General features: G+C 35.3%; 1 protein-coding gene across 3 annotated transcripts in view; it reads right to left on the reverse strand.

The window, feature by feature from the left end:
• Positions 1-1,983: 1,983 nt before the first annotated feature.
• Positions 1,984-24,929, reverse strand: part of LOC131063605 (uncharacterized) — a 137,533-nt gene continuing 114,587 nt past the window's right edge. For all 3 annotated transcript variants that reach the window (XM_057997481.2, XM_057997480.2, XM_059219818.1), the window contains one exon: positions 1,984-2,722. In XM_057997481.2, coding sequence (XP_057853464.2) covers positions 2,446-2,722 — 277 coding nt within the window. In that variant the 3' untranslated portion in view covers positions 1,984-2,445. The remainder of the gene's footprint in view (positions 2,723-24,929) is intronic.

The following is a 24,929-nucleotide window of genomic DNA, read 5'->3' on the forward strand; positions in this document are numbered from 1 at the left end:
AAAGAAATCTTACCTTGCTCCAAACTGAAAATGCCTTCTTCAAAAAGATGATTAATCTTTGAGATAAAGAAGAATATCTCTTAAAAACAAATTAACCGTATTTCAAAACCCTAACCATGTTTTTGAAAAAATGCCCAAAACTGAAAAACGTGGCAGCAAATGCATGAAAAATGGCCAAGACTCTTTCTAACCTCAATACCTTAGCATACCAAGCCAAAACGATTCATAACATTGCTGATTCGTGGCATTTTTAATGAAGAAAAATGTGGTTTTTTGACAAAAACGTGTTTGTTGTTATAAAGCTAAAAACCAGCAATCTTAACCTCCATGTGGCGTGAAAAGTGTTTGAAAATGCATAAAAATAGGGAGGAATCCAAAACCCCTTCTATCTCCCAAAAAATCTCCACAAAAATTTGCTAAAAATCTTCAAAAAACATGTTTTTCCTTGCAATTCGGGTTTTTTAGAACAAATAGCAAGTTTAAAATGTATGAAACAATCAAAATCGAGTTTCTTGGAGGATATGACAAGTTCAAAATTTCACTTTTTCAACATGTTAGGCAAAATCGAGATTTTTTGGCCAAATAGCAAGTTTAAAATGTCAAAAATGCACTTTATGAGCAAAATCAGGTTTTTTGGACCAAAGTGCAAGTTTTAAATTGTCACTTTTTCACTTACAAGGCAAAATCGGGATTTTTAAGACAAATTACAAGTTTAAAAATTGTCAAAAATGCACTTGCAAAGCAAAATCGAGTTTTTTGGAGCAAACTACAAGTTTTAAATACTTGTAAATGGGAAATAAAATCTCTACAACAAGTTATACTTGCTTGCACATATGTAATGGGAATTTAAAATCCCTATTACATGTGAAAACCATTAAAGTAGGGGTTTTTTGACCAAACTGCAAGTTTACTTGTAATTGAAACAAAAAATCTCTATTTTAACTAAAAAATACCAAAAACCAATAAAAAAGATAAAAACAACAAAGGGGAAATTTAAAACAAATTACAAGTAACATCTTTTAAATAAAAGTGCACATGTAATAAGTCAAAAATTCCCCTACAAAGACCAAAACAATGAATATCATAAAAACTTGCAGTTTGAAGAAAATTTTCCACCTACAGTCGAGATTTTAAAACCCAAAATTGAAGGAAAGACATAGCAAACGAACCCAAAATTTGACGAAATTCGAAACGTAGTTCGAGGATGGACTGAAGATTAAGCCAATCTAAGGATTGGTCAAAATTTTGCCTCGGGAAGCGGGCCATAAAGTAATTTTTAAAAAAATTTAACAAAAATTTCATGTAATGATCCTTCATTTTTGAAAACAAAAATGAGGACAACAACTGTGATGCTATTACAAATCTCTTATATTATTGCACACTTTCCCAAGACAGGGATTGTATTAATGATGTATTTACAAAACAACATTAGTGAATATAGCTAGACATATAAACAAGGGATCTATAGGTTGTAAATGTCATTAGTAGGGGCCAATCGAGAATTATGATTTGCTTTTAGAGTCATCTTTGTCCAAAATTGCCAACAAGAAACATCACAGGATGTATTCTTGCTCTTCTGCCCAAGGGTTCCACTCAAAACCAAGGAACAGATCTCAAGTGAATGCTAGTGAATCAAAAATTGAGAGATCTAATGAAAATTTTAAGCCAGTTCAAAAGGATCCAGTTGCATAGATTTATAAGAAAATCAACTTTATCTAGTTTTTCAATTTAGTATTTTCCTTAGACTGTGTTCGTATGAGAATGATATGAAAATAGCATTGCAACCTACATCTAAGCATAAAGTTTTGGTAATTGTATAAAGTCACGTGTTACCAACAAAAGAAAATCAAAAGGCAACTTGTTATGCACGTCCGATATAACTACAAAAGCATGCCCAAAAAACTTGTCAATACCAGGTTATTTCCCTCTGCTTGTACCTTCGCCAGTCATTGTCTTCCATTTGTTTCTTCATTTAGATTAAACTCAAAGTGAAGGATTTATTTATTTGAAATTATATTTTCAGGTTTTCAAAATCTGGGGATGATTCACCCTCTAAAACTTTGGCTACAACTGAAAAAAGGAGTTGTGGAACAAACTGTCAGACCTGAAATTGCAGATCTTGCAGCTCTACTGAATTATTTTTAATTTCAATTCCTTACGCTCAAACGTTCTTCTAGTATCTACTGAATATGGAAACAAATATATTGTATCAACTAAGATTTGGTAATGGCTAAAATTGATAACCTGTCATATCTCCTGATTTGTGATCTGAAAAATACAAGATCAAAAATTTGCCAAATATTCCCTTGCCTGTTTATACAAGGGAAAACTGGAAAAAATTAACTTCTGTCAGCATGGCTCCAATTGCATCTCTTTTCATCATCAAAGGCCCAAATAACTGAAACAGCTAGCAATTCCATCTTTTTTACTTAATAATTGAAATAGCTAGCAATTACAATTCCAGCTACAGTGAGAACGTGAACTGGAGCGTTCACAAAGTCGGGGTTTATGTACATGTTTAAAAGCCCCAGCAACAGCTGCTAATCCGGTTTGAAAAGGTGACATGTGCTCTCTTTCCATTACATTTATCTTGGGAGCCTCTAAAATGGCCTTGGGTGGATATAAAGCCCATTGCATTGCCCATATTGCAAGAGGCCGCATGTAAATCAGGGATCGGTAGTGACCATCGACTGTCCAACCTTCTGGTGTTTGAAACCAGTACCTGCAAAAATGTTCAGTAATTTAGACTTGGAAATTTAGCTAAAAGTGATTCATCACGCTATGCTATATCAAAATCATGAAGAACCCCTGCTATGTTTCTCAAATGTACTGTACAGGTTAGCATATAAAAGATATGAAGTCCATGTGTGTTTTAGTTAATGTTCATTAATTACAAGCTCCAATTTAGATTCTATCAGATGCTTAAAAGTTGATCTATTAAATCATAATTCAATTGCCAGGACAGGACGTCTTAAATTTTAGGCTGAAAGGAACATTCGTTTGTGTCTGTCATCCCTGAAATTGCCAGCACATAACTTTAATAAGATGATGCCATAAATCAATTATTTCAGTGGATCTTTAAAATAAAAATTTCAGGTGGGCAGTTGATATGAACACACCCAACAAAACCAATAGAAACAATTCAGAAAAGAAATATTGTTTTTAAGTTCGCTATATCCAAACCAATTTTACAAGAAAAAGTCCTAATCCTGCAGATATTATTACATATACATGTCCTCTAGGTTATGGGCCGCCTTATTTAGTGTAGTGATTTCAACTCGAGTCACTATTTAAAAAATTTAAATTATACGCATTTTTCACCACTACCCCACATATCAGTAGATTCCAGAAAAGCAGGTTTTTTTTGGGTAGGTAAATTATGATGTTCACCATTATCAGCTAAATGCAGAGAATACACCATCAAACCAACACCACCTTCTGGCTTATAGATGCTCTGTGTAATGTCCCCTACCTGATCTATTTAAATATACTAAAATTGATAGATTTTCTTCAATAAGTTATTAACAAGTGCTTGTCTATTTTCCTCATTAGCTGATTAATTTCATTATTCAGAGTTCTTAATATAGATATCAAACCCTGCTACTACTTCAATTTTAAGGGAGAAGGGTTTACATAGGTTACCAAAGCGCTTAGAGACCAACTACAATAGGTTCCCTCAAAGTTTACAAATCCAAGCCCTTACCTATCTTGGGTCTATACCCTCAAAGCTTATGGGTCGCTGATCCCCACCCTATCTTGGGACTTAACCTATTGCTTGGATTTAGACTGCCCCTCTTTGGAACATCTCAATCCCATCTTCTTAAATACGGAAAGTAATAACATGATTTAGACTATAAGTATATATATTTCTTATGTATTATGAATATATATATGAAATTTAGTATAACTGTCATACATATTGCAATCCATATTAGCATTACTATTAATTCTGCATAAGAACATTATTGGGCTTCATATATTAAGCATACTTATTAAACACATCTCCATGCATAGCACCAAGAACAAGGATGTTACTACCTGTAACTTAATAACAGTTCTGATCTGATCCTTGGTGATCTCACTAGATGCTTTTTATTCCTTTCCTTTATATCTCTCAATGTGAGGGAGAGGTCACACCTCTTCATCATGTATGCTCTTTGGCAAGAGACACACTCTTTCACCACTCCCTTTGATAGAGTGCAACTCTTCATTATTTCTGCCCTTTGAAAGGGACACAACCTCTCATAATCAGATCTGCACTTATTATTTAAATCAAATCTGCACTTCTCATTTCCAAATTATCCCCCCTCTCATATGAGGTTCTCTTCTGCCTTTTATATCTCATTGTTGAGGGAGTCACAAATTTTCCTTTCATGTCTTTTAACTTTTCATTAACTTAAATTAATTTTTTAATTAATCATATTTAATTATATTATTTTATATTTTAATTTAGTTTTAAATATTTTGATTTTATTATTAAATTTTATTTCAAAGTGGGGACATTACAGTCCGCCCCACCCAAGATTGCTTGTCCTCAAGCAATGATCATGGAGTGTTCAAAATGACTCCCAATATGAAATGGTATTGGAAACACACATGGAATGAAAACGCTGGAAACATATCAAGCATGAACCAAACACAGAGCATACACATGGATATATACAAACACGGAACATGCACACAAATACATGTATCGTTAGATTCTTTCTTATTAACTAGAATGTTTTATTGATTCATGTTTACCCTGCAGGATGGCAGGATCAAGGTTCTGATACCATTTGTCATGTCCCCCACTAGATTTAAGCCTGTTTTAACCAAAATTAATCCATCTCAACATACTTATGACTTAAACTACATTGACTAGGAGACAAAAGCATCTTAACCAGAATTCAATCAGTGATAACATAATCTTCTTCCTGATATTGAATTGATAATTCAAACAAATTTATAATATCACATTTATTTGTTCATTCAAATTATTGTTTCTATATATAAATATATATATATATTTAAGTTCAGATAGTATTACACACTATGGTTTTACTGTAGAGTAGTTTCTAAAGATACTGTATTAATTATAATTATTATATTAATATCTATTATTGTATCAATATCCATATTTATAACACTTCCTTAATTCTTATTCAGATTTGAGTATATATATCAAAGTTCCCAAACTCGCCGCGAGTCAGGCGAGTTCGCCGAGTTGGCGAGTCAAGCCAAGCTCGGCGAGTTTTGCTGACTCAGGACTTGGACTCGGCGAGTTTTGACCATAACTCGCTTGACTCAATTATGGCAAAACTCGCCAAGTCCAAGCTCCAAGACTCGGCCACAACAGATCAATATTTTGACTTGTTTGACAAGTTAGTCTCTCCATCAGGATTCATATATGGAATATAACATATACTTTAAGTTATATTCCATATATATTGTCAGGATGTTTGAGAGTGGTTTCGAACCTCCATGAGTTATAATGCAAAATCTAGTTTTTGGAGGATCCTTCAAATTTCCAGACAGTCAAATTTCAGGCCATTTCAGGATCAGGGTGACATTCCAGACTTTTAAGGCGAGTTCACTCTGACTCTGACGTAAGGGACGGGACCTAGGAGAACACTATGCATTCAACCAAGGTTTGATTTAGCAACTTGAAGCGTGACCAGATAGTACACAAAAACCCTAGGAATGACCTAAATAACCCCTAATCACTCAACTGACCTAACCTCCTTCACTCCACCTTGAGGAGATCCACCTGAATTGATGACCTTTGAGAAACTCAATCCCTTCAATGCAAAGGCTAAGACACTAAAACGACCAACAACAAAACTAAAAGAGCTAACCCTAGAAAGCAAAAAGTTGGGGTCTTCATTTGCAATGGGGCGATGTGTGAGTACCTCACTACAGGGATGTTTCTTAAAATTTTGAAAAAAGGGGGTGAGTTGGGGACATTTCCTACCTATCCCCACATCCCAAAAAATCCCCCCATGGGGCACAAGGTTATTTTTGGCAAGGGACATGTCTCTGAGGAGCATATTTTCAAACCCTTATGGCCTCACAATTCCCCCTTCCATCCAACATATATATAGCCTAAAAACTAAGAGGTCCAAGAAAGACCAAGGTCAACTATAGTCCCAAGGTAAAACCTAAGTTCAACAAGCACACTATTTAATGCTACCATACACAAGCACTCCTTACAGTTTCCAAGTGAAGATGTTCATGATGTCTCATGTTGGTGCTCACAAAATTTCAATTTGGCCAAAGAAAATACTAAACAGAAGCCCCAAACAAGTAGATACTCTACCAACATGCCTTTCATGGCATAACAAGCTAGCACACGTTATAATTGGGCTTTATTCAATAATGGGTGCATGAAACAAGTTTTAAATGTTAAAAATCTCTTAATTTCAAGGGTTTTTTAATTTTGCCGAGTCATTGCCGAGTCGTTGCCGAGTCACGAGTCGAGTCGGCCTTGCCGAGTCCGAGCCGAGTCCGAGCCTGGGAACTTTGATATATATAAATAAATAAATGAATTAATTATACCAATAGTTTATGTATTTGCTAATTACTTATTCTATAGATTATTAATACTACTACTACTTTAAAATATTAATTATTAATAATGTATTTAATGGTTGGTAAAGACAAACAAATCTGACATGTCTGCCAATATGTATATAAATTGAAATGTAACCCATACGTATTGCAGTCTATAATAATATTACTATTGAATTCTGCATATAGACATTGTATCGGGTTTTATATATTAGGCATACGTATCAAGCACATCCCCTATGCATAACCCCAGAACAAAATGTTATTGCCTGTCCTCCTCTTATGAGCACACATTATATAATTATTTCCCATCTATCTGATCATTGCCCGTTCCTCCCCTCCTTTTTCTAATCTGTTAGAATCTTTCTATAAATTTCTGCCTTGGTGAATATCTCCTTCCAAATGGTCACAACCTTTCAAATAAGTCATGTCTTCTCCTCCCTAGTATTCGCTCCTCTTTGAAACTAATTAAAAGTTATGAACCATTGGTAGCCTTGAGATAGTATAGTAATGCATCCCTTTGGGGTGTATCATGGTAATCGCACCCTTTATAAGTTTATGGCTTACGATGTTAATTGTATGATTAACTTATTAACTTCTTGTACGGAAATGGATCATAATAAGCTAATGATCATTTTCGATAAGAATAAGTAGTGTCCATTGTCACATATAAGTATAACTAAACCCCCTTTGTTTATGCGGATCATCCTCAGCTATTTGTTACGATATCATATTTGACCTAATCGAATGCCTTTAAGAAGATATTGATATAAGTATTTCTTAATTCGATATGCTGTTTATGTATTACTAATTACAATTGTTGTTCTAACCATACATTGAATAACTAATCAATTGATTATTTAGTCTGCTGCTTACATTCATCACATTGGCAGCGGTTATTGATATTGGTTTGGTTGACTGGATACTTGGTCTGCCTCAACGTGAATTATCGTGATTAGCTGTAGTAGAAATTCTATCACTACAGGAATGTAAAGCTGAAATCCTCCAATCTTTATTTGCTATTTACCAGTAACTCCAGTGTCAATATAGTAGCTATCTTGTATGTTATTTTGACATATAATATTTGTTTCAACAGCTCCCTTGAATATGAACACTTTCTTCAGTTTCCTTGATATCCCATGAATGCAGTATCTAAATACTTATATACTGATCTCTCTCATCCATGGTGAACTACTGCCGTGACTAATCAAGTGTGGCATAGTTGCTGCTGTCTTATGTTGTATTAGCTATTGATATTCTTAGTTCTATAAAGATAATACAAGGAGTTTCCTAAGTTAGCTACACAATATCTAACGAAATCTTATTTTATATTAGAAATTTTATGGGGAGATCACACTCTGTCTAAGGAGTTTCTGTTCTGCCAAAACTTGACTGGGACTTTACACCCGGCTTGTCCATATGGTCTGCTTTATATTGGCTGTTTAAACACAAGGAAGTTGCCCAGCAGGGCTTGAACCCGGGTCAACATCATGGCAACTGCACCACCCTACCACTTGACCAGGACTGCTATTATCCAGAAATGCAATATTATGAGCATGTTTCAGTTTATTTTTATTTGTTTTTTGCACTCAATAATGGGTTCACCTTAAATTAGTTTGATATGATTCATATTTATTTTGAGGATACGAGGAGAGAGGTATATCCTGGCATCATATCTACTTTCCAAGAATTTGATTACCTCTCTAGATTGTGATCATAGAAGCAAATATATTTTTCAGGAATAGCTTGGCTAACCAAAAAATAAATGAAAAATATGAAAAAATATAGGGAATCCAAAAACACAGAAAATTCAAGGAAAAAAGATGACAAATTCAGATAACGAACCCTTTTTACATTTAAAGCCATCCTAATTGGATAGAGAGGGAAAGTAAAAGTAAATTAGTGTACACCAAGGAAATTGAAATATGGATTTTCTCTATTAATTTTTAGATTGCTGATTACGATGCAGACTTCATATAGTGCTTTACTAATTTACTACATAGGTCGACTTCAAAGCTTGAACCCTCAAAATTAATTATGCAGTACAAACTACAAATGTTAAGCTACAAAGTAATACAATGTAAATGATTAGATTGTCTTATACCAGCTGGATATGATCACACGCAATATAAACTGTTTACAATCACTTAGTTCAGTCATGCACCAAGTTATACCACTATTCACTACTAAATTATACAATGCAAACACCTTCATTCTCCCAATCTGATATAAAGCCAGTAGAAGGGGATCCGTTGATGTTTACTCAATCCTCATGCTATGGTTCAAAATTGTAAATCAGTAGATAGAAGAAGTAAGGCATTGCGTTTCTCATGAAGACCAAACAGACTACCTTCTCCATATCCTAAACCATTGCTTACAACAGAGATCTGTTTTCTATTGTGATAAGAACATTCCATAATACCACCATCACTACACCTTTGTCAAGATATGTGCAGATCCCACATTCTAACTTCCACTGAGTACATCAGAATCTGCTCTCAAAAGTTTAAAGCAACTATGGCTACATGTTCCTCCCAAATAGAGATATCTCTTATTCCCAATCATGAATTCTAAAAAAGCAATGAATAAACAGGGATGCCTTTGGTATCACCATAAACAAAGATGCAAAGTTTACAAAGCGAAATCTCATAATAGAATAGTTCCTAACGTTGAAGCTCAAACCTATTTGATTTGGCTGCTCCTCATCAATTACCTTGGCTGCCCAGTCATCCTAAAGATACCAAAACCATTCAGCACGTAGGAAACCTTAATAGTTAATACCCAGTCTGTTTCGTTGCAGAAAAAATCAGAACATAATAAAGTTGAAATGAACAAAAAATTACAGTTTATAGCCTTTAAAGTGAAAAAGTTGGAAAGTATTGGAAAATTTCTTTCAGACTTACGTGAAACCTAAAAACATAAAAGGGCAGAATCTCTTGGTATTGAATTAGAAAGGCATTTGGACAAAGCACTATGCACAGTAGCTACTATGGAGATGTATTATGGTCACCCGGTTTTACAAAAGCAAGTCCAATATTACAAGAGTGGCATCATGTCATGGTATGTACAAGGCTCCTACAAACCACTAGAATCTGCCAGGTGAAACTCCGAGATTCAAAATATTTTGGGGAAAAATCAGCAAACCAAAAGTAAAAAAAAAAAATTAAAAGGGATTCAAACAAGAAAAAATTGGATTAAAAAAATGTGGAAAAATATAGAAAAAGGGACAAAAACTTATTGCTTTTGAAATTTAAAAGCATTTGAATATCATAGAGATATAGAGGGCAAATAAAATTGAGAGTTTAGCTCATGGTTGTCAAATATAGATTTTTGTTGTTTATGTTTCATAGCACATAAATAATCGATAGTTATCAAATTTTCAATTACAATCTAAATTGTACAGCTTAGATGCGGGTGGATGAAATCCATCTATTCAATTCTCGAGTTTGGTAATGTATAAAGGCACAAATCAATCAAAGTAAATGAAATTAAAAAAATACTAAAATGGAGATGAAAATGTATTTCTGGGTTATTCAACTATGTGGAACTAGTTCTGAAGCATGTAGCATGTGTGTCAGATGTGAAGTTATCCCTGCTGTGCAGCCTTAGGCTTGGTTCTATACGGCATGTGCTTCAAGTGGCAACCAGTTACTTAAGTGTAATCAGATTGTTGGGTATGGAATAGAAGGGGTAAAAATAAAGAAATGCGTCTCTTCAAAAAGCTTGTGAGCAAATTAGAGTGAATTGTTTTTCAAATTAAGCTAATTATATTTCTTTTTGAGTCTTATATTTGTTTTATATTAGATGTGACTCCTTTGATCTAAAGGAGGAGATCATCTGCATCAAAATAAGCCATCTTCTCTTAATAATACACAACCAATCTATCTGCATCTATGTTATTGATTTAAGGCATCCAGATAAAAAGCCTTTTAGCTTCTAGAACTCATTCAAATCATGAAAAAAATCCATGCAAATTGACTGCTCATCCTAGTATTGGCTCTAGCTTCCCCTCTGCTTGCTATATCTCATACCAAAAACACATTTATGCTTTTCTAGTCTAATAGGTTTAAAAAACAATATATCTTTCCCAATTGTATAAAATTATGTGAGTGAAGTTAGATGGTTTTGACATAGAAATCTCATTGTCAGGGTTTCCAATTTAGTTTTCTATTAGTAGGAGAAGCATTAACTAGCCACTTTTAAATATTTTTTCATCCATGGTGATAGCTGTCTCTCCCTTTTCAATGCTCTGGTAATTCAATCTTTTTTCTAGTGTAGCCAGGAGATGCATCTCCAACCCCCTGGTTCACGTCTCAGAGATCGAGATGCGTCTCCGATGCCGAAGACCTTGCCTGAGACATGATATCCCAAGACCAATTATGAGAACAATCATTTGCAACTATTTTGGATTAGAGATGTGTGATGACATTGTTCATCTCAAATTCTACCTTAACACAAATTGTTGGTAGTGACATGAGACTGTGGCTGAACGCTGAGTTGGAGGTTGCAAAGGAGATGCGTATAGCCCTCACATTGACAAACCAAGAAAAATGGAGAGGATCAAGACATCTGCAGCTATTGCAAAGATGATGAATCCCAACATGGTGTGGGAATCAAAGTTAGAAATGACAAATATTGTGGCCGTCAGTCATGATCCACAAATTTATTGCACATCAACTTCCTTAAATTCCAACAAAGTGCAATCACAAAGCTTTTTTTGTTCCATAAAACAAATCAAGATTGTACTTCACTTTAAGGTACATGACAGAACAAAGACGAGCAAGAGGAAGCAGGCATAGCATGTGCAAACTTTTGATACCATAACCTTCCTTTAAAACAAGACATCCATGTTGGAAGAGAATTTGATCAAAGCCTTGATAATTGCATAGGAGGGGTACAAAGCACCTACTCCACATGCACCTACTCCACATGACATAAGTACGTAGTTACTCTAAAAGTAATGACAAATGTAGAGACAATTATAGAAGAGAAAAGGAAGCATTAGCACAAATATGGATGTGCCATACTATCAAATGGGTGGATAGCTGAAAGGAATTGCATACTCGTCAACTTTCTAGTGGCTTCAAAAGGTGAGAAGTTGTTCTTGCAGTCCATTGCCATATCAAACAAAGTGAAGATTGTTGAGATAGGGAAAAAGTCGGCATAGAAAATGTGGTTCAAGTTGTGATAGGCAATGTAATAACATGTGGTAGCATGGACACTACTCAAGAAGAGGCACTCAACACTTTTTTGGACTTGGTATTTAGATGGAGGATGGGAGAAAACTTGATTGAATGAAATAAATGGTGGAAGATTCAATGAAAATCATCAAATACATCTACAGTTACTTTTGGTTACTTAGCTTGATGAAAGACCACACCAAAATAAAAGACCTTGTGCAAGCTGGTACCACAAAATTTGCAACAACTTTGTTACCTCAAAGAACATTTATAGTCTGATAACACTTTTCAAGTAGATATTTGTGAGCCAACAAGGGTTGCATTCTTCTTATTCGATGAAGGTAGATGGAGAAAGGGTCACTGAGATAATTTTTATTATGTCTTTGCAAAGAACACTACGAAGCTCATCAAGATATTTTCACAAATATTTTTAAGTTTTAAATTAAATCATTTTAGTTTACCTCTTTTATATTGTATTAGAAGATATTGTTCAATTTTCCCTAAGTTTTTGTTTCTAAATTCAACTTCAATTTGTTTGTAATGTATCAAAGCCATTAATTAGGGTGTTGTGCTTTGTATATGGGGAGCTAAACTCAATGGGATACATTTATGAGGCCATAGGAAAGAACAAAGAAGCTATCCAAAAGTAGTACAAGGGAGATAAAAAAAATAATGCATTCAAAAAATTTAGAACATTGTTGATGTAAGGTGGAACAATCGAGTCCACCAACCCATTCATGTAATGGGGCACTTACGTCAACCCCATTACTTTCTTCTTGGATGACTTTAGGGATGTTGATGGAGAGGTTGTGCAAATCCTATCAACATGCATTGCTAGGATGTAGTCTGAGGTTAAGGTTAGGGACATCACTATGGAAGAGTTGCCAAAATACAAGCATGTTGAAAAGAGGCTCTTCACTTCAACACTATCTTTTTAAGGGAAGACTACCCACATATTAGGTAACAAAAAAACTCAATGTCCACTTCACTTCAAAATTTCAAATCATTGATGTGTACAATTATTGTTTACCTTCAAATGCTAACTCCAAATTTTGTCCCAACCTCTTAGCGTTTCTAGATGTGAGCACAACTAGAGCCTATTTGATACCATTTGCAAGAAGAATTGCCTCATTGACCTCATCTTCATGCAATACAACATTCACCTTCACTTAAAAAAGGTGGATGGCACAACTAGTCATGAACCAATTGGCTTAGACAATAATTAGGATTGGTGATATTAAACTTGCAATCCTATAGCTATATATTTTAATAGTTGATTATTTTATGTGACTCAAAGAAAAATAGAACTTCAATGTTCCACATGAGGAAATACATTTTTTTGTAATTAAATATTATTTTCTAAGCACTTAGGATATTCTTTGCACAGTGGCATTGAGTGGAGAAACTTAATTTGGCCAATGATAACACTCACCTTTAGACACTTGGAATTAAGTATTAAGAAAACATCACTGTTTATTGTGGTGTAAGAAGCATCTAGGATATTGTAAGACTTGTAAGAAAGCATTTTTTATCATGCATAAGAAGTTGGTAGCCTCTTTTGGACATAAAGAGGAGTTGTTTTGCCTTCTAGTGGGTTATTTTTGTCCCCTTGTGAAGTTGGATGCCCAAGTTCATGAGTGAAGTTTTAGAAAGACGAATATAGCTCCCAAACACATGTTATGAAGTATCTTTTGTGTGTAGACTACTTAGTTCAAGGTTTCGAGTCCGTTGTATTATGAAAACCATTTATGGTTTCCCTATATTACTTTTGGCTATATATTAGAGCTTGGAGTAGGAGGAAAAACAAGTTGTTTTGAAGGTTGTATAAGTAACAAAATGCTACAAAAATTCAAAGGGAGAAGGTGTAACATTTTTTAAGGAATATACAAGCTTTGGCTCTCTTTGGATGTCGACTTTGTTTTTGCAAGGATTTCTCTACGTATATATTGGGTAGTGGTTTCCATCTCTTGTATGGTTATTTCATTTTCATCTATGATATATCACAATTATGTACTTGGATGCTTTGAGTCTACAACACACTTTCACTGGTAAGTTACACTTGTTTCTACGTCTCATATGAGAGCCATGGTTCTTTTGATTAGAGATAGGGATAACTTTCTTCAAATGTGTGAGTGGGATATTTTCTATAGTGGTAATTTGTTGTGTTTGCTTGCAGTTACAGGTTTATGGTGATAAAGGATCATGACTAGTTCACCTTAGTTGGTGATCGAAAAGTTCAACTAAATAGGGTATGAGCTTTGGAAGCTAAATATGGAGATGAAAGAGATCAATGGATTGACGTAAAGAATAAGAACAAATCAAAAAAGATGGCAGATGAAGAATGGGTAAAATTAGATTTAAAAAAAGTACATAGCACTATTTGTTTGTGCTTTTATCTAATTGAAAAAGAATATGAGACATATGTCAAACTAAGCATCTCATTAATATATTTTTTTAAGTTATATTCTCTTGAGATTAAGGATGATAACTCAATTGTAGAACACTTAGAATTCATTTAATGTGATCTTGAGTCAGTTACAATCAGTTGATGTAAAGATAGATGAGGGTAAATGTATTTTATATTCATGTTCATTACCCAAGTATTGGGATAATCTTTCCCTTGCAAACAATGGTTCTTTTAAAGATGATCCAAAGTTGGATGCCCTTGTTGCCACCCTACTCTCAAAGAAGAAGAAGAAATTTTAACGTCCACGAGGCTAAAAATAACCTATGGGACCGACCATTAGCTCAAAGGAAATGAAGAGGAATTTAGAGGAGTCTAAGTATGCATTGCATGTGCAAGGAAGATTAAAGGAGAGAGGTAAGGACAGGAAGAAAGATGATAAGGATGGGTCTCTAAGGACCATCCTAAGTCCAAAGTAAAGTCTAAAACACCTGATAAGAGTAGATTGAGGTGTTGGAACTATGGTAAATGGGGGCATTTCAATAAAGAATCAAGAATAAAAAGAAAAATAATAATGATTCCTCTACAAATAAATCCTCTGTTGAAGAATCTATTGCTGTATTTATTACTTATACTAACATGACTTCTAATGACTCTTGGTTGATAGATTCAACTGCATCCTACGACATGACTCCTCACAAGGAGTAGCGTATAGCATATTCAACTTATGATGGTGAGGAAGTTTTCCTTGGGGACAACTACACATTGAAGCTTATTGACGAAGGGGAGGTAAAATCACTTCTTATGATGGAAGGGTGAAAACCCTCAAAATAATATTACATATCGCTAGTTTAGCTAGAAATTTAATTTCTATATCTGAAATGAATACTTAATGGGTGTGTGTTACTTTTTGAGGTGTATTTGCAAGTTAAGTAGAGGGGATTCCATGTTACCCAAGGGCATAATGTGTGGTAACCTAGTTGGAATTGATGCATGTGCATTTTCTAACTTTGTTAATGTAAGTGATAGCTCTCTATCTTATATGTTGTGGTAGCATAAGATGGATCACATCAATGAGAATCGTCTCCAAACCCTCATGCATAAGATGATTGATGGTTTTTTTGGTAACTCTATTGATTTTGATTTTTGTGAACATTGTGTGTATAGCAAACAACATAGGGTTTCTTTTAAATCTGGTAGTAATAAGGCTAAACAAATTTGGAGGTTATTTATAGTGATGTATTTGGTCCTATAGATGTGCCCTCAATTGGAAAGTTTCACTATTATGTTTCCTTTATTGACGATTATTCTACATACATCGGTTTACTTTCTGAAGGCCAAATCCACCATATTTTCTACATTTAAAGAGTTTAAAATACTTGTTGAGATATAGACACAGAGAAAAGTAAAGGTTTTAAGAATAGATAATGGTGGTGAGTTTTTCTCTAAGGCCTTTGATGATTATTGCAGGCATATAGGAATTAATAGATGTAAGACAACTCCATATACCCCACAACAAAATGGAGTGGCAATGGAGATGAATAGGACTTTTATGGATAGAGCTAGAAGCACGTTGAGTAGTGCTACACTTAACTAAGATTTTGGGATAAAAAATTTCACATTGCTTATTACCTGATTAACAATTCACCTACTTCTACTATTGAGATATAAGTGCTTCTGGATAAGATTGTGTGAAGTTTTATTGCATCAACGTTTCGCATCACACTCTGTGATCCATCATCAAGATGATAGAGAGCAATCAGAATAGAAAGATGATGGATCACAGAATGTAATCCAGAACGTTGATGCAATAAAACTTCACAATTTTATCCAAAAGCACTGATATCTCAACATATGGATTGTGGAAACTTAATGTTTGTTATTTCTACTATTGTTAATAAAACTCTTGATGAGGTATGGACAGATAAATGACCATCAATTTCACATTTTAGAGTCTCTGGTAGTGAGGCACATGTTTGTGTTCCTAAGGAAAAACATTCTAAACTTGATTTCAAGGCTAGAAAGTGTGTTTTTGAGGGTTATGGTGAGAATACTAAGGGATATAAGCTTTAGGATCCTATAAGATTGAAGATTTTATGTAATGTCCTGTTTGACCTTTTCACACATCACCCCATTACAAATGGCCAATGACAACACCTTTGGACACTTGGCATCAAGTGGAAAAAAATATCACTATTTATAGTGGTGTAAGATGCATCTATGACATTGTAAGAGTTGTAAGAAAGCATCTTTGACTATGTGTAAGAAGTGGGTAGCCTTTTTTTTGAACATACGGAATTGTTATTTTGTCTTCTAGTGGGTTGTTTTTGTCCTCTAGTATAGTCAAACACCCAAGTTCAAGAGAAAAGTCTTGAAACTTCTAGAAAGATGCTTTAAAGTCTTGAACACTTGAAATGAGGTTTTTTTTGCATGTAGACTACTTGTCCGGTGGTTTTGAGTCCATAGTATTGGAAACCATTTATGGTTTCTTGAATTACTTTTTGGCTATGTAATTGAGTCCACAGTATTGGAAACCATTTATGGTTGTTTTGCAAGTTGTAGAAATAACATTGTGCTACAATGATTCAAACGAAATTGTATTGATGTAACCTTTTTTAGGATTAATACAAGCTATGGATCTCTTTCCAGCACCAGGTGTAGCATTTTTTTCCCAAAAAGGTTTCTTCACATATATCCTATGTAATGGTTTGCATCTCTTGCATGGTTATTTGCATTTCATCTATGATTTATTACTGTTATGCAATTGGATGCTTTGACTTTGCAACATACTTTCATTTGTAAATTACATTTTGTTTCCACAAAAACACTAACCCATATAATAACTAGACAATGCAAGATGAGGACCCCACGTTTACACAAGACAGGATTGTTAATTTTATGATGATTTTTAATCATCACATACATTTCATATTATCAAATGTTGTATTCACATGTTGATACGATATTGTACTTTTTTTAATTCAAATCTAATAGAACTTCCCCAATGTTCTATAGACACATTTGATACATTGCATGAAAACTTTTTTTTTCAAAGGAATTTGAAGTATGCTTTTAGTTTGCCAAGTTTTCCCATGTCATTGAGTTCAAGTTTAAATTGGGAGCTAAGTTTTGATGAGTCACAAATTTTTTAACTATGCTAGAGTTTAATGTTAATCAATGCATAATTTTGTGAGGCAAGGAAAGGAGGGTGTAGTAGAAGAAAAAGTAGTAGGCATGAATTGCATGACATCATGATTGATAATGATGTCGAGCCTGAAGAGGAGTCATTGCCTTCTAGTTCATTGGTGAAGCCACAACCTACTAAAAGGAGTAAAGCCCCAACCATCACTAGATATATATGAGGAAGAGAAAAAATAAATTGTTGTAACTTGCATAGAATTAAAAAATTTATGATGATTTTTAATTATCATATACATATCATATTATCAAATGTTGTATTCACATGTTGACGTGATATTGTACTTTTTTAATTCAAATCCAATAGAACACTTCCCCAATGTTCCATGGACACATTTGATACATTGCATGAACTGTTTTTTTTTTCAACGGAATTTTAAGCTGCTTTTAGTTTGCCAAGTTTTCCCATGTCATTGAATTCAAGTTAAAATTGTGAACTAAGTTTTGATGAGTTGCAAATTTTTAACTATGCTAGAGTTTAATCAAAGCATAGAATCAATCCTTTGAGAATTTATCTTAAAAATCAGAAAATCTCTGCTAGCTTGCATGCAATTAGTTCATGATTTAGCAAATGTTGCTTTATGAAAGTAATAGAGTGCTGATGCTTTCAGCTCCATTTGAAACATATCTCATCTAAAATGCACATCTTTAGTATCATTATCACACATTGTTCTTTACAGCTCTGGGGTTTGGGGCTCTATCCATAGGTCGTTTGACTTGGACATGCTTTAAGAATTTAAGACAATTACAGTGCACTGATACAGTATGGAGTAAGCATAGGTTCCCTCCATTTACAAGTATTTAAAGGGGTTAAGACCATTAGGCAGAATTTTAATGCCCAACCACTCCTAGAACTACTTCAAACTATGTCCTTCCTTAACTCTGTTATTCCATGGGTATTGCTCCAAAAGAAAGCAACATTGATATGACAAGCCCTTAAATTGTTTGTCATATGAGAATAACTACAGAGCCGTCTTCCCCCTATGTATACTCCTCAATGCTCAGCTGAACCTTTTCCTTTTGAAAAGGAGATCAGTAACAGGATTAAGATAAAAACAAAAGAGTAAATCCAGATGATATAGGCCTCTCCTCTTCAGCCTTTCAATCCCAGTCTTGCCTCTTATGTTGAGTATTTTCTACAAATTTTTGGTGGCCTTATTGTCTGTTAATATATTTCAATGAAACAACATACATATAATCTTAGATTCTTTCTTGTGCAGATAAGAATGAAGAAATGCTTACTTTCTACTAAAACAAATCATATCCCTTGGGAATCAAGATGATAGGATGTGGAGGATCTGAAGTATGTAAGGAGTAGGAACTACAGTGCACTTCATTATTTAGATGCTTAATTTATTATGAGAACAGCAGAGCATGGGGTGAAAGGAAGGATGAGATGCAGGTGTAGAGGAGAGGGTATTATCACTATTCAACTACTCTTGGTTGAGATGTCTACTGTTTTTAATATCCCAACCAAAGCTTCCTTTTGTTGAGACATGGACCAACTAGGACTCGAACCTAGGACCTTCCATACGCTGTTGGAGTGCTCTACCACTGAGCTACTCGCCCCTCTTGGACCAGTCCATCGTCGGTCCGGGTGTGGCTTATTTCCAACACCAACACCCCCCCTTAAGCCACAACTCTCGTGTGCTTGGGGCTCCTAGCCTGGACCTGGCTCTGATACCATGTTGAGACATAGACCAGTTAGGACTCGAACCTAGGACCTTCCATATGCTGCTGGAGTGCTCTACCACTGAGCTACTGGCCCCTCTTGGACCAGTCCATCGTCAGTCCAAGTGTGGCTTATTTCCAACACCAACACCTTTCTCTTTTACTTCAAGAAGCAATGATTTCCATGCACCAAACTCTTGGGAGATCTTCTAAACCTACTTGCTTATCTAAACCTTTATTTCTCCTAGCCTTACCTAGCAGAGGTGCCAAGTGTCTTGCAGGCTCAGCCGTTGATACAAACGGTGAGAAATTAGTCAACTAGAGCACTTTCAGTTTCCTTCAAAGATTGATTTAGAGCACAATAAACAATAATTTGTATACAAAAAAGATAAATACCATTGTACTTAAACCATTGCTTATCAACATCATGAGATTTATGGGACTTGTTGTGACCTTTTTCACACATCGCCCCATTGCAAATGGGGACCCTCCCTTTTTTTTGCTTTCTAGGGTTTTTGTTAGAGTCTCGTGGCCTTCAAGCATCGGTATTGCCAAGTTTGTCAGTTTTGAACGGTTTGAGTCTTATGGATTGAAAGTTAGTTTTTGCAAGCCAAGTGATAACAGAGTCTAGATGCTATCAAAGTACATAGAAAGGCCAAAGGACAAAGGATGCAATTGATTTGAACAAATTCGAACAACTTTCTATTTTTGGAAAGTTTGTTTTTTTACTTTTTCCTATTTTTTAGGAAGTTTTGTTTTTGGCATTTTTAGCTCGACCCCTAAGATGGCTATTTTTAGAAATTTTTCCCTATTTTTTAGGAATGTCTGTTTTTTGCTTTTTTGGAGTGGGGACCCTAGGGTTTGCACTGATACCATTGACCTACATCGATCACGATCGAAAATTTTCAAGTTTTGACCCAAAAAGCTAAGTTCCTACATTTTAGGGGTCATGACGCTTCGGATGGGTTACCTGAGTATGGATTTCAAATACCATGTTAATCTAGCTATAATTGAAGAAGTTATTAAATTTTATAGGTTTTCCAAATTTCTCTAAGTCTGGCTAATCAATGTTTGATGGTGAATGTATGTCAGGAGCTCTACAAACTCCGCCCTATGGATGATGGAGATGGTCATGTTCTCAGAAAATCCGCCCTCCAATGTGCCCAAGTAGGATAAAGTCCGCCCTCAAGGTGCACAAGTCATTCAAAGTCCACCTTGCAATGAAAGGTTAAGATAAAAGGCAAGCAAAGTGGCATGAACATGAAAAAGTCCGCCATGGAGGAAAGAAAAGTCCAAGGTGAAGATGCATAAGTCTCACAAAGGTCCGCCCTAGATGGAAAGGTTTTGAGGTGCATGAAATGAGCAAAGTCCGCCTTGATGTATGGTGCACAAACACATGGAAGTCCGCCCAAGGTGATGGGTAATGGTGCATGAAGAAAAGTAAAGTCCACTCAAAAGGATATCATTTGGTGCTTAAGTATCTCAAAGTCCGCCCAAGAAGTAAGGGAAATAACAAAGTTGAAGGATTCTCAAGTCAAGTAGAGTCCGCCCTCCAATGTGCCCAAGTCATTCAAAGTCCGCCTTGCAATGAAAGGTTAAGATAAAAGGCAAGCAAAGTGGCATGAACATGAAAAAGTCCGCCATGGAGGAGAGAAAAGTCCAAGGTGAAGATGCATAAGTCTCACAAAGGTCCACCCTAGATGGAAAGGTTTTGAGGTGCATGAAATGAGCAAAGTCCACCTTGATATATGGTGCACAAACGCATGGAAGTCTGCCCAAGGTGATGGGTAATGGTGCATGAAGAAAAGTAAAGTCCGCTCAAAAGGATATCATTCGGTGCTTAAGTATCTCAAAGTCCGCCCAAGAAGTAAGGGAAATAACAAAGTTGAAGGATTCTCAAGTCAAGTAAAGTCCACCCTCCAATGTGCCCAAGTAGGATAAAGTCTGCCCTCAAGGTGCACAAGTCATTCAAAGTCCGCCTTGCAATGAAAGGTTAAGATAAAAGGCAAGCAAAGTGGCATGAACATGAAAAAGTCCGCCATGGAGGAGAGAAAAGTCCAAGGTGAAGATGCATAAGTCTCACAAAGGTCCGCCCTAGATGGAAAGGTTTTGAGGTGCACGAAATGAGCAAAGTCCGCCTTGATGTATGGTGCACAAACGCATGGAAGTCCGCCCAAGGTGATGGGTAATGGTACATGAAGAAAAGTAAAGTCCGCTCAAAAGGATATCATTTGGTGCTTAAGTATCTCAAAGTCCGCCCAAGAAGTAAGGGAAATAACAAAGTTGAAGGATTCTCAAGTCAAGTAAAGTCCACCCTCCTTCAAATCAAGGTGCATACATCAAACAAAGTCCACCTAACCTGCATGGAGCTCAAGATTAGTAAAGTCTGCCATTAGTAAAGTCCACCATTAGACAAGCTCCCAATCAGAATCAAATGGTGACAAGAAGAAATCAAATTTCCATACTTAAGACAATTTCTTGACACAAATCGGAGAATTCAAAGAAGACATCCAACACGCTGAGGTGGCACCTCGTCATCTTCCGACCAATCAGATTGTTCCGAGTCAGCATGTCCAGGTTCAATGAACCTAACTTATCCAGAAGCTTCTAGCAAGGCACACTTCACAATGCAACAACCTTCTATTTTTATTGTCGGTTCATATTTAGCAAGAAGGACAAGTGTCCCAAATGTAATTTTCTCATTGGTCGAGGGCTAGTTAGTTTTGGGAAACCCTAATTAGGGTTTTATCTTTCAATTTGGGCCCTTGATCACTATTTGATCTCGATCATTCATTATTTTCTGACAAACTATATAAGGCTACCTCCTCTCATTTGGAGTGTGTGAGGATTTTGATATATTGTTGCGTGAAGGTCATTTTTTCAATTGTGCGCTTTCTCTTAAGGCTTTGTAATCTCTATTATTTGAGTGATTAGCATGGTTTCAATTTCCTCAACACATTAGTTAAAAGTTAATTTAGATTTGCTTTCAAAGTTGTTAGAATTGAATGAAGGATTTGATAAGTATTAATTAACAGTGTATCTCTGCTCATACTTTTGGTGAATGGATGATTTTTATTTCACTGTGCAAAGTTAGTCTGAGCCTATCCCCTGTGTATGCCAACATTTCGATCATAAGCACAACCTGTTGAAGATTGCACCCGCTTTGTGTAGTTGTCCTCAATGTGGCGAAGCAAAGTGCGGTTTCCTGAGAACACCCAGTTAATGAAAAATACATTGAATGAATGATTCAATAATTGGATAATCTATTCAACAATATACAAGCGTATATAAAGAGATTACAAGGACGATGTTCTAAATTAAGAACAAGTCATTTAAAGTGAACTACTAAAAAGCTAAACGCTAAATAAAGCTTAAAAGCTAATTAACTAAAAAGAAAAAGCTAAATGCAAAATAAAGCTTAAAAGCTAATTAACTAAAAAGCAAAATGACCATTAAACAAGGAACTAAATATAGGTGACTAAAATATAATTAAATATTCTAATACCCTCCCTTAATGGTCATTCTATCTACTAACTACCCTACAGAAGACATTGGAGATCTTTTGATCACAAATGAAAATAACACTCTGCCACGGTGGAGACCCTCCCTGGATCTGAAAAGTGTTAATGACCAAGAATACCAGAATCCATCCAACCTGACATTGGGTAACCAAACTGAAACCTGAAACCATGATTTTGAGGAAAAATCGACAAACTCTCCAAAACTGAAGATACAAATCATCATTTTTGTGGAAAAAATCGAACAAAACCCTGAAACTTTGCATGGCAAGACCCAAAACATCATGTGATAAGACACCAAACATCATGTCATAAAACATCAGACATCACGCGGGAAAACACCAAACAACATCACGTGGTAAAATACCAGACATCACATGGTAAAACCCTAATAATTGAGGAAAAAATCAAGCAAAACCCTCCCATGAATTTTTATGGTGAAAAATCAAAAAAAACCACGCAAGCTTTGCAGATGACAGATAATAATTTTTAAGGAAAAAATTCTAAACCCTACGAACAATATTTGAGGAAAAAAAATGTGAAAACCCTGGGACCTGTAGGACGAGGTCTGACCTAAATCAATCTGATCAAGGCAATGATGATCAATGATATTCAGATATCGTGAACATGCACTGTTTCCAGGTGTTGTAGCAGTTGTTGAACTTTTGACTGTGTTCCAACATGATGTTGGTCAAAGATGCCATCACGAAAATGGAAGTTGAATGAGGTCAACCTAGTGAAAGCATGAGACAGAAGAATCTGATTCAAAAATCAAAATAGAAGCAGCTGCACAAAAAATCTGAAACACTGGAGGAGAATTCTTATACGAATTCCAAGGCACAAATTTCGAGGTTTGGAAAAAACCCAGAAATTAAAAAATTTATGCAAACTTAAAACAGCATAAACGGTGCCCAGAAAACACCAAAATTCCCGACGTCCACAGAATTAGCAGAAATTGCGGACTGTTTTTAAAATCCAAGGCAAATTCGCTGGCACAAAATTTGAGGCACGAAAAACAAGGCACACAAAAAAACTGAGAGCAATTCAAAAAAGCTCTCGAAAAACCCACCAAGAATATGGATTCAGAATGTAGATCTGACAGCTCAAAAATTGAGGCATGGAAAACGATGCACCCAGAAAAATATGACAACGACCCAGTTGAGGTCTCGAAAAACCCACCAAGAATCTGCAACCAAAATAAAATTTAGACTTGAACTGAAGGGTCAAAACCCTAGTCGAAAATTGCAGAAACCCTAGGAAAATTTTTAATCTGCAAAAAAAAAACCCCAGGTTGCAGGCCCGAAAATCTCCATAACCCTAAAAAAAACATGAATTGCTACCCAGCACAAAGGAATTCACCCACGAACCAGAAACCCTTGAAACCCTCAAAAAGCCTTCAAAAAAACAAAATCGTTTTTTTATAAAAAAACAATTAAAAAAAAATCTGGAAAATATTCTAGAAAGAAGGCCATGAATTTTTATTAAAAAATTCGCCAAACTTTAAAAAATCCCATCGACCCACTCTGATACCATGAAAAATAAATTGAATGAATGATTCAATAATCGAATAATCTATTCAACAATATACAAGCATATATAAAGAGATTACAAGGACGATGTTCTAAATTAAGAATAAGTCATTTAAAGTGAACTACTAAAAAGCTAAACGCTAAATAAAGCTTAAAAGCTAATTAACTAAAAAGAAAAAGCTAAATGCTAAATAAAGCTTAAAAGCTAATTAACTAAAAAGCTAAATGACCATTAAACAAGGAACTAAATATAGGTGACTAAAATATAATTAAATATTCTAATAGTTAATACCGTCTCCAGAATTCATAGGTTTAGATCAGCTTTCTCAACCCTATCCCCTTTTCCTTTTTTTGAAAGTCTAAATCCCGGAAAATCCAAAAAAAGAGAAAGAACCTAAAATTGATAAATCCATCTAAGTCCAAAAGCTTGAAAGACATTCATAAATGTAAGTCCCCCTTAAGATTTTCAGCATACACTACTATTGTGACGTATTCACACATCGCCCCATTGCAAATGGGGACCCCTGCTTTTTGCTTTCTAGGGTTTGTTTTCTAGGTCTTTTAGGGTTTTGTCTGTTAGCCTTTGTAGGATGAGTGTTGTCGAGGGGATCGTTGGATTGTAGGCTTTGCTTGAGCCAGGGTGAGTCCACGGTGCCCCAGAATTAGGGTTTCTTTGAGAGTCTTCCTTAGGGCCTGGTTTTGCTCTTGTTACTAATTGTGTCTTGCTTGGTGAGTGAGTATCATTCTTGAAGGTCCGAGCTAGGTCAAGTTGGTGAGTGATGAAGTCTGAAATGTCATCCTAATCTTCAAATGCCCAGAAAATTTGGCTAAGTCTGGAATGTCCTGATCCTGAAATTTGGCTAAGTCTGGAATGTCCTGA

This window comes from Cryptomeria japonica, chromosome 4 (assembly GCF_030272615.1).
Source record: "Cryptomeria japonica chromosome 4, Sugi_1.0, whole genome shotgun sequence".
Taxonomy (NCBI): Eukaryota; Viridiplantae; Streptophyta; class Pinopsida; order Cupressales; family Cupressaceae; genus Cryptomeria; species Cryptomeria japonica.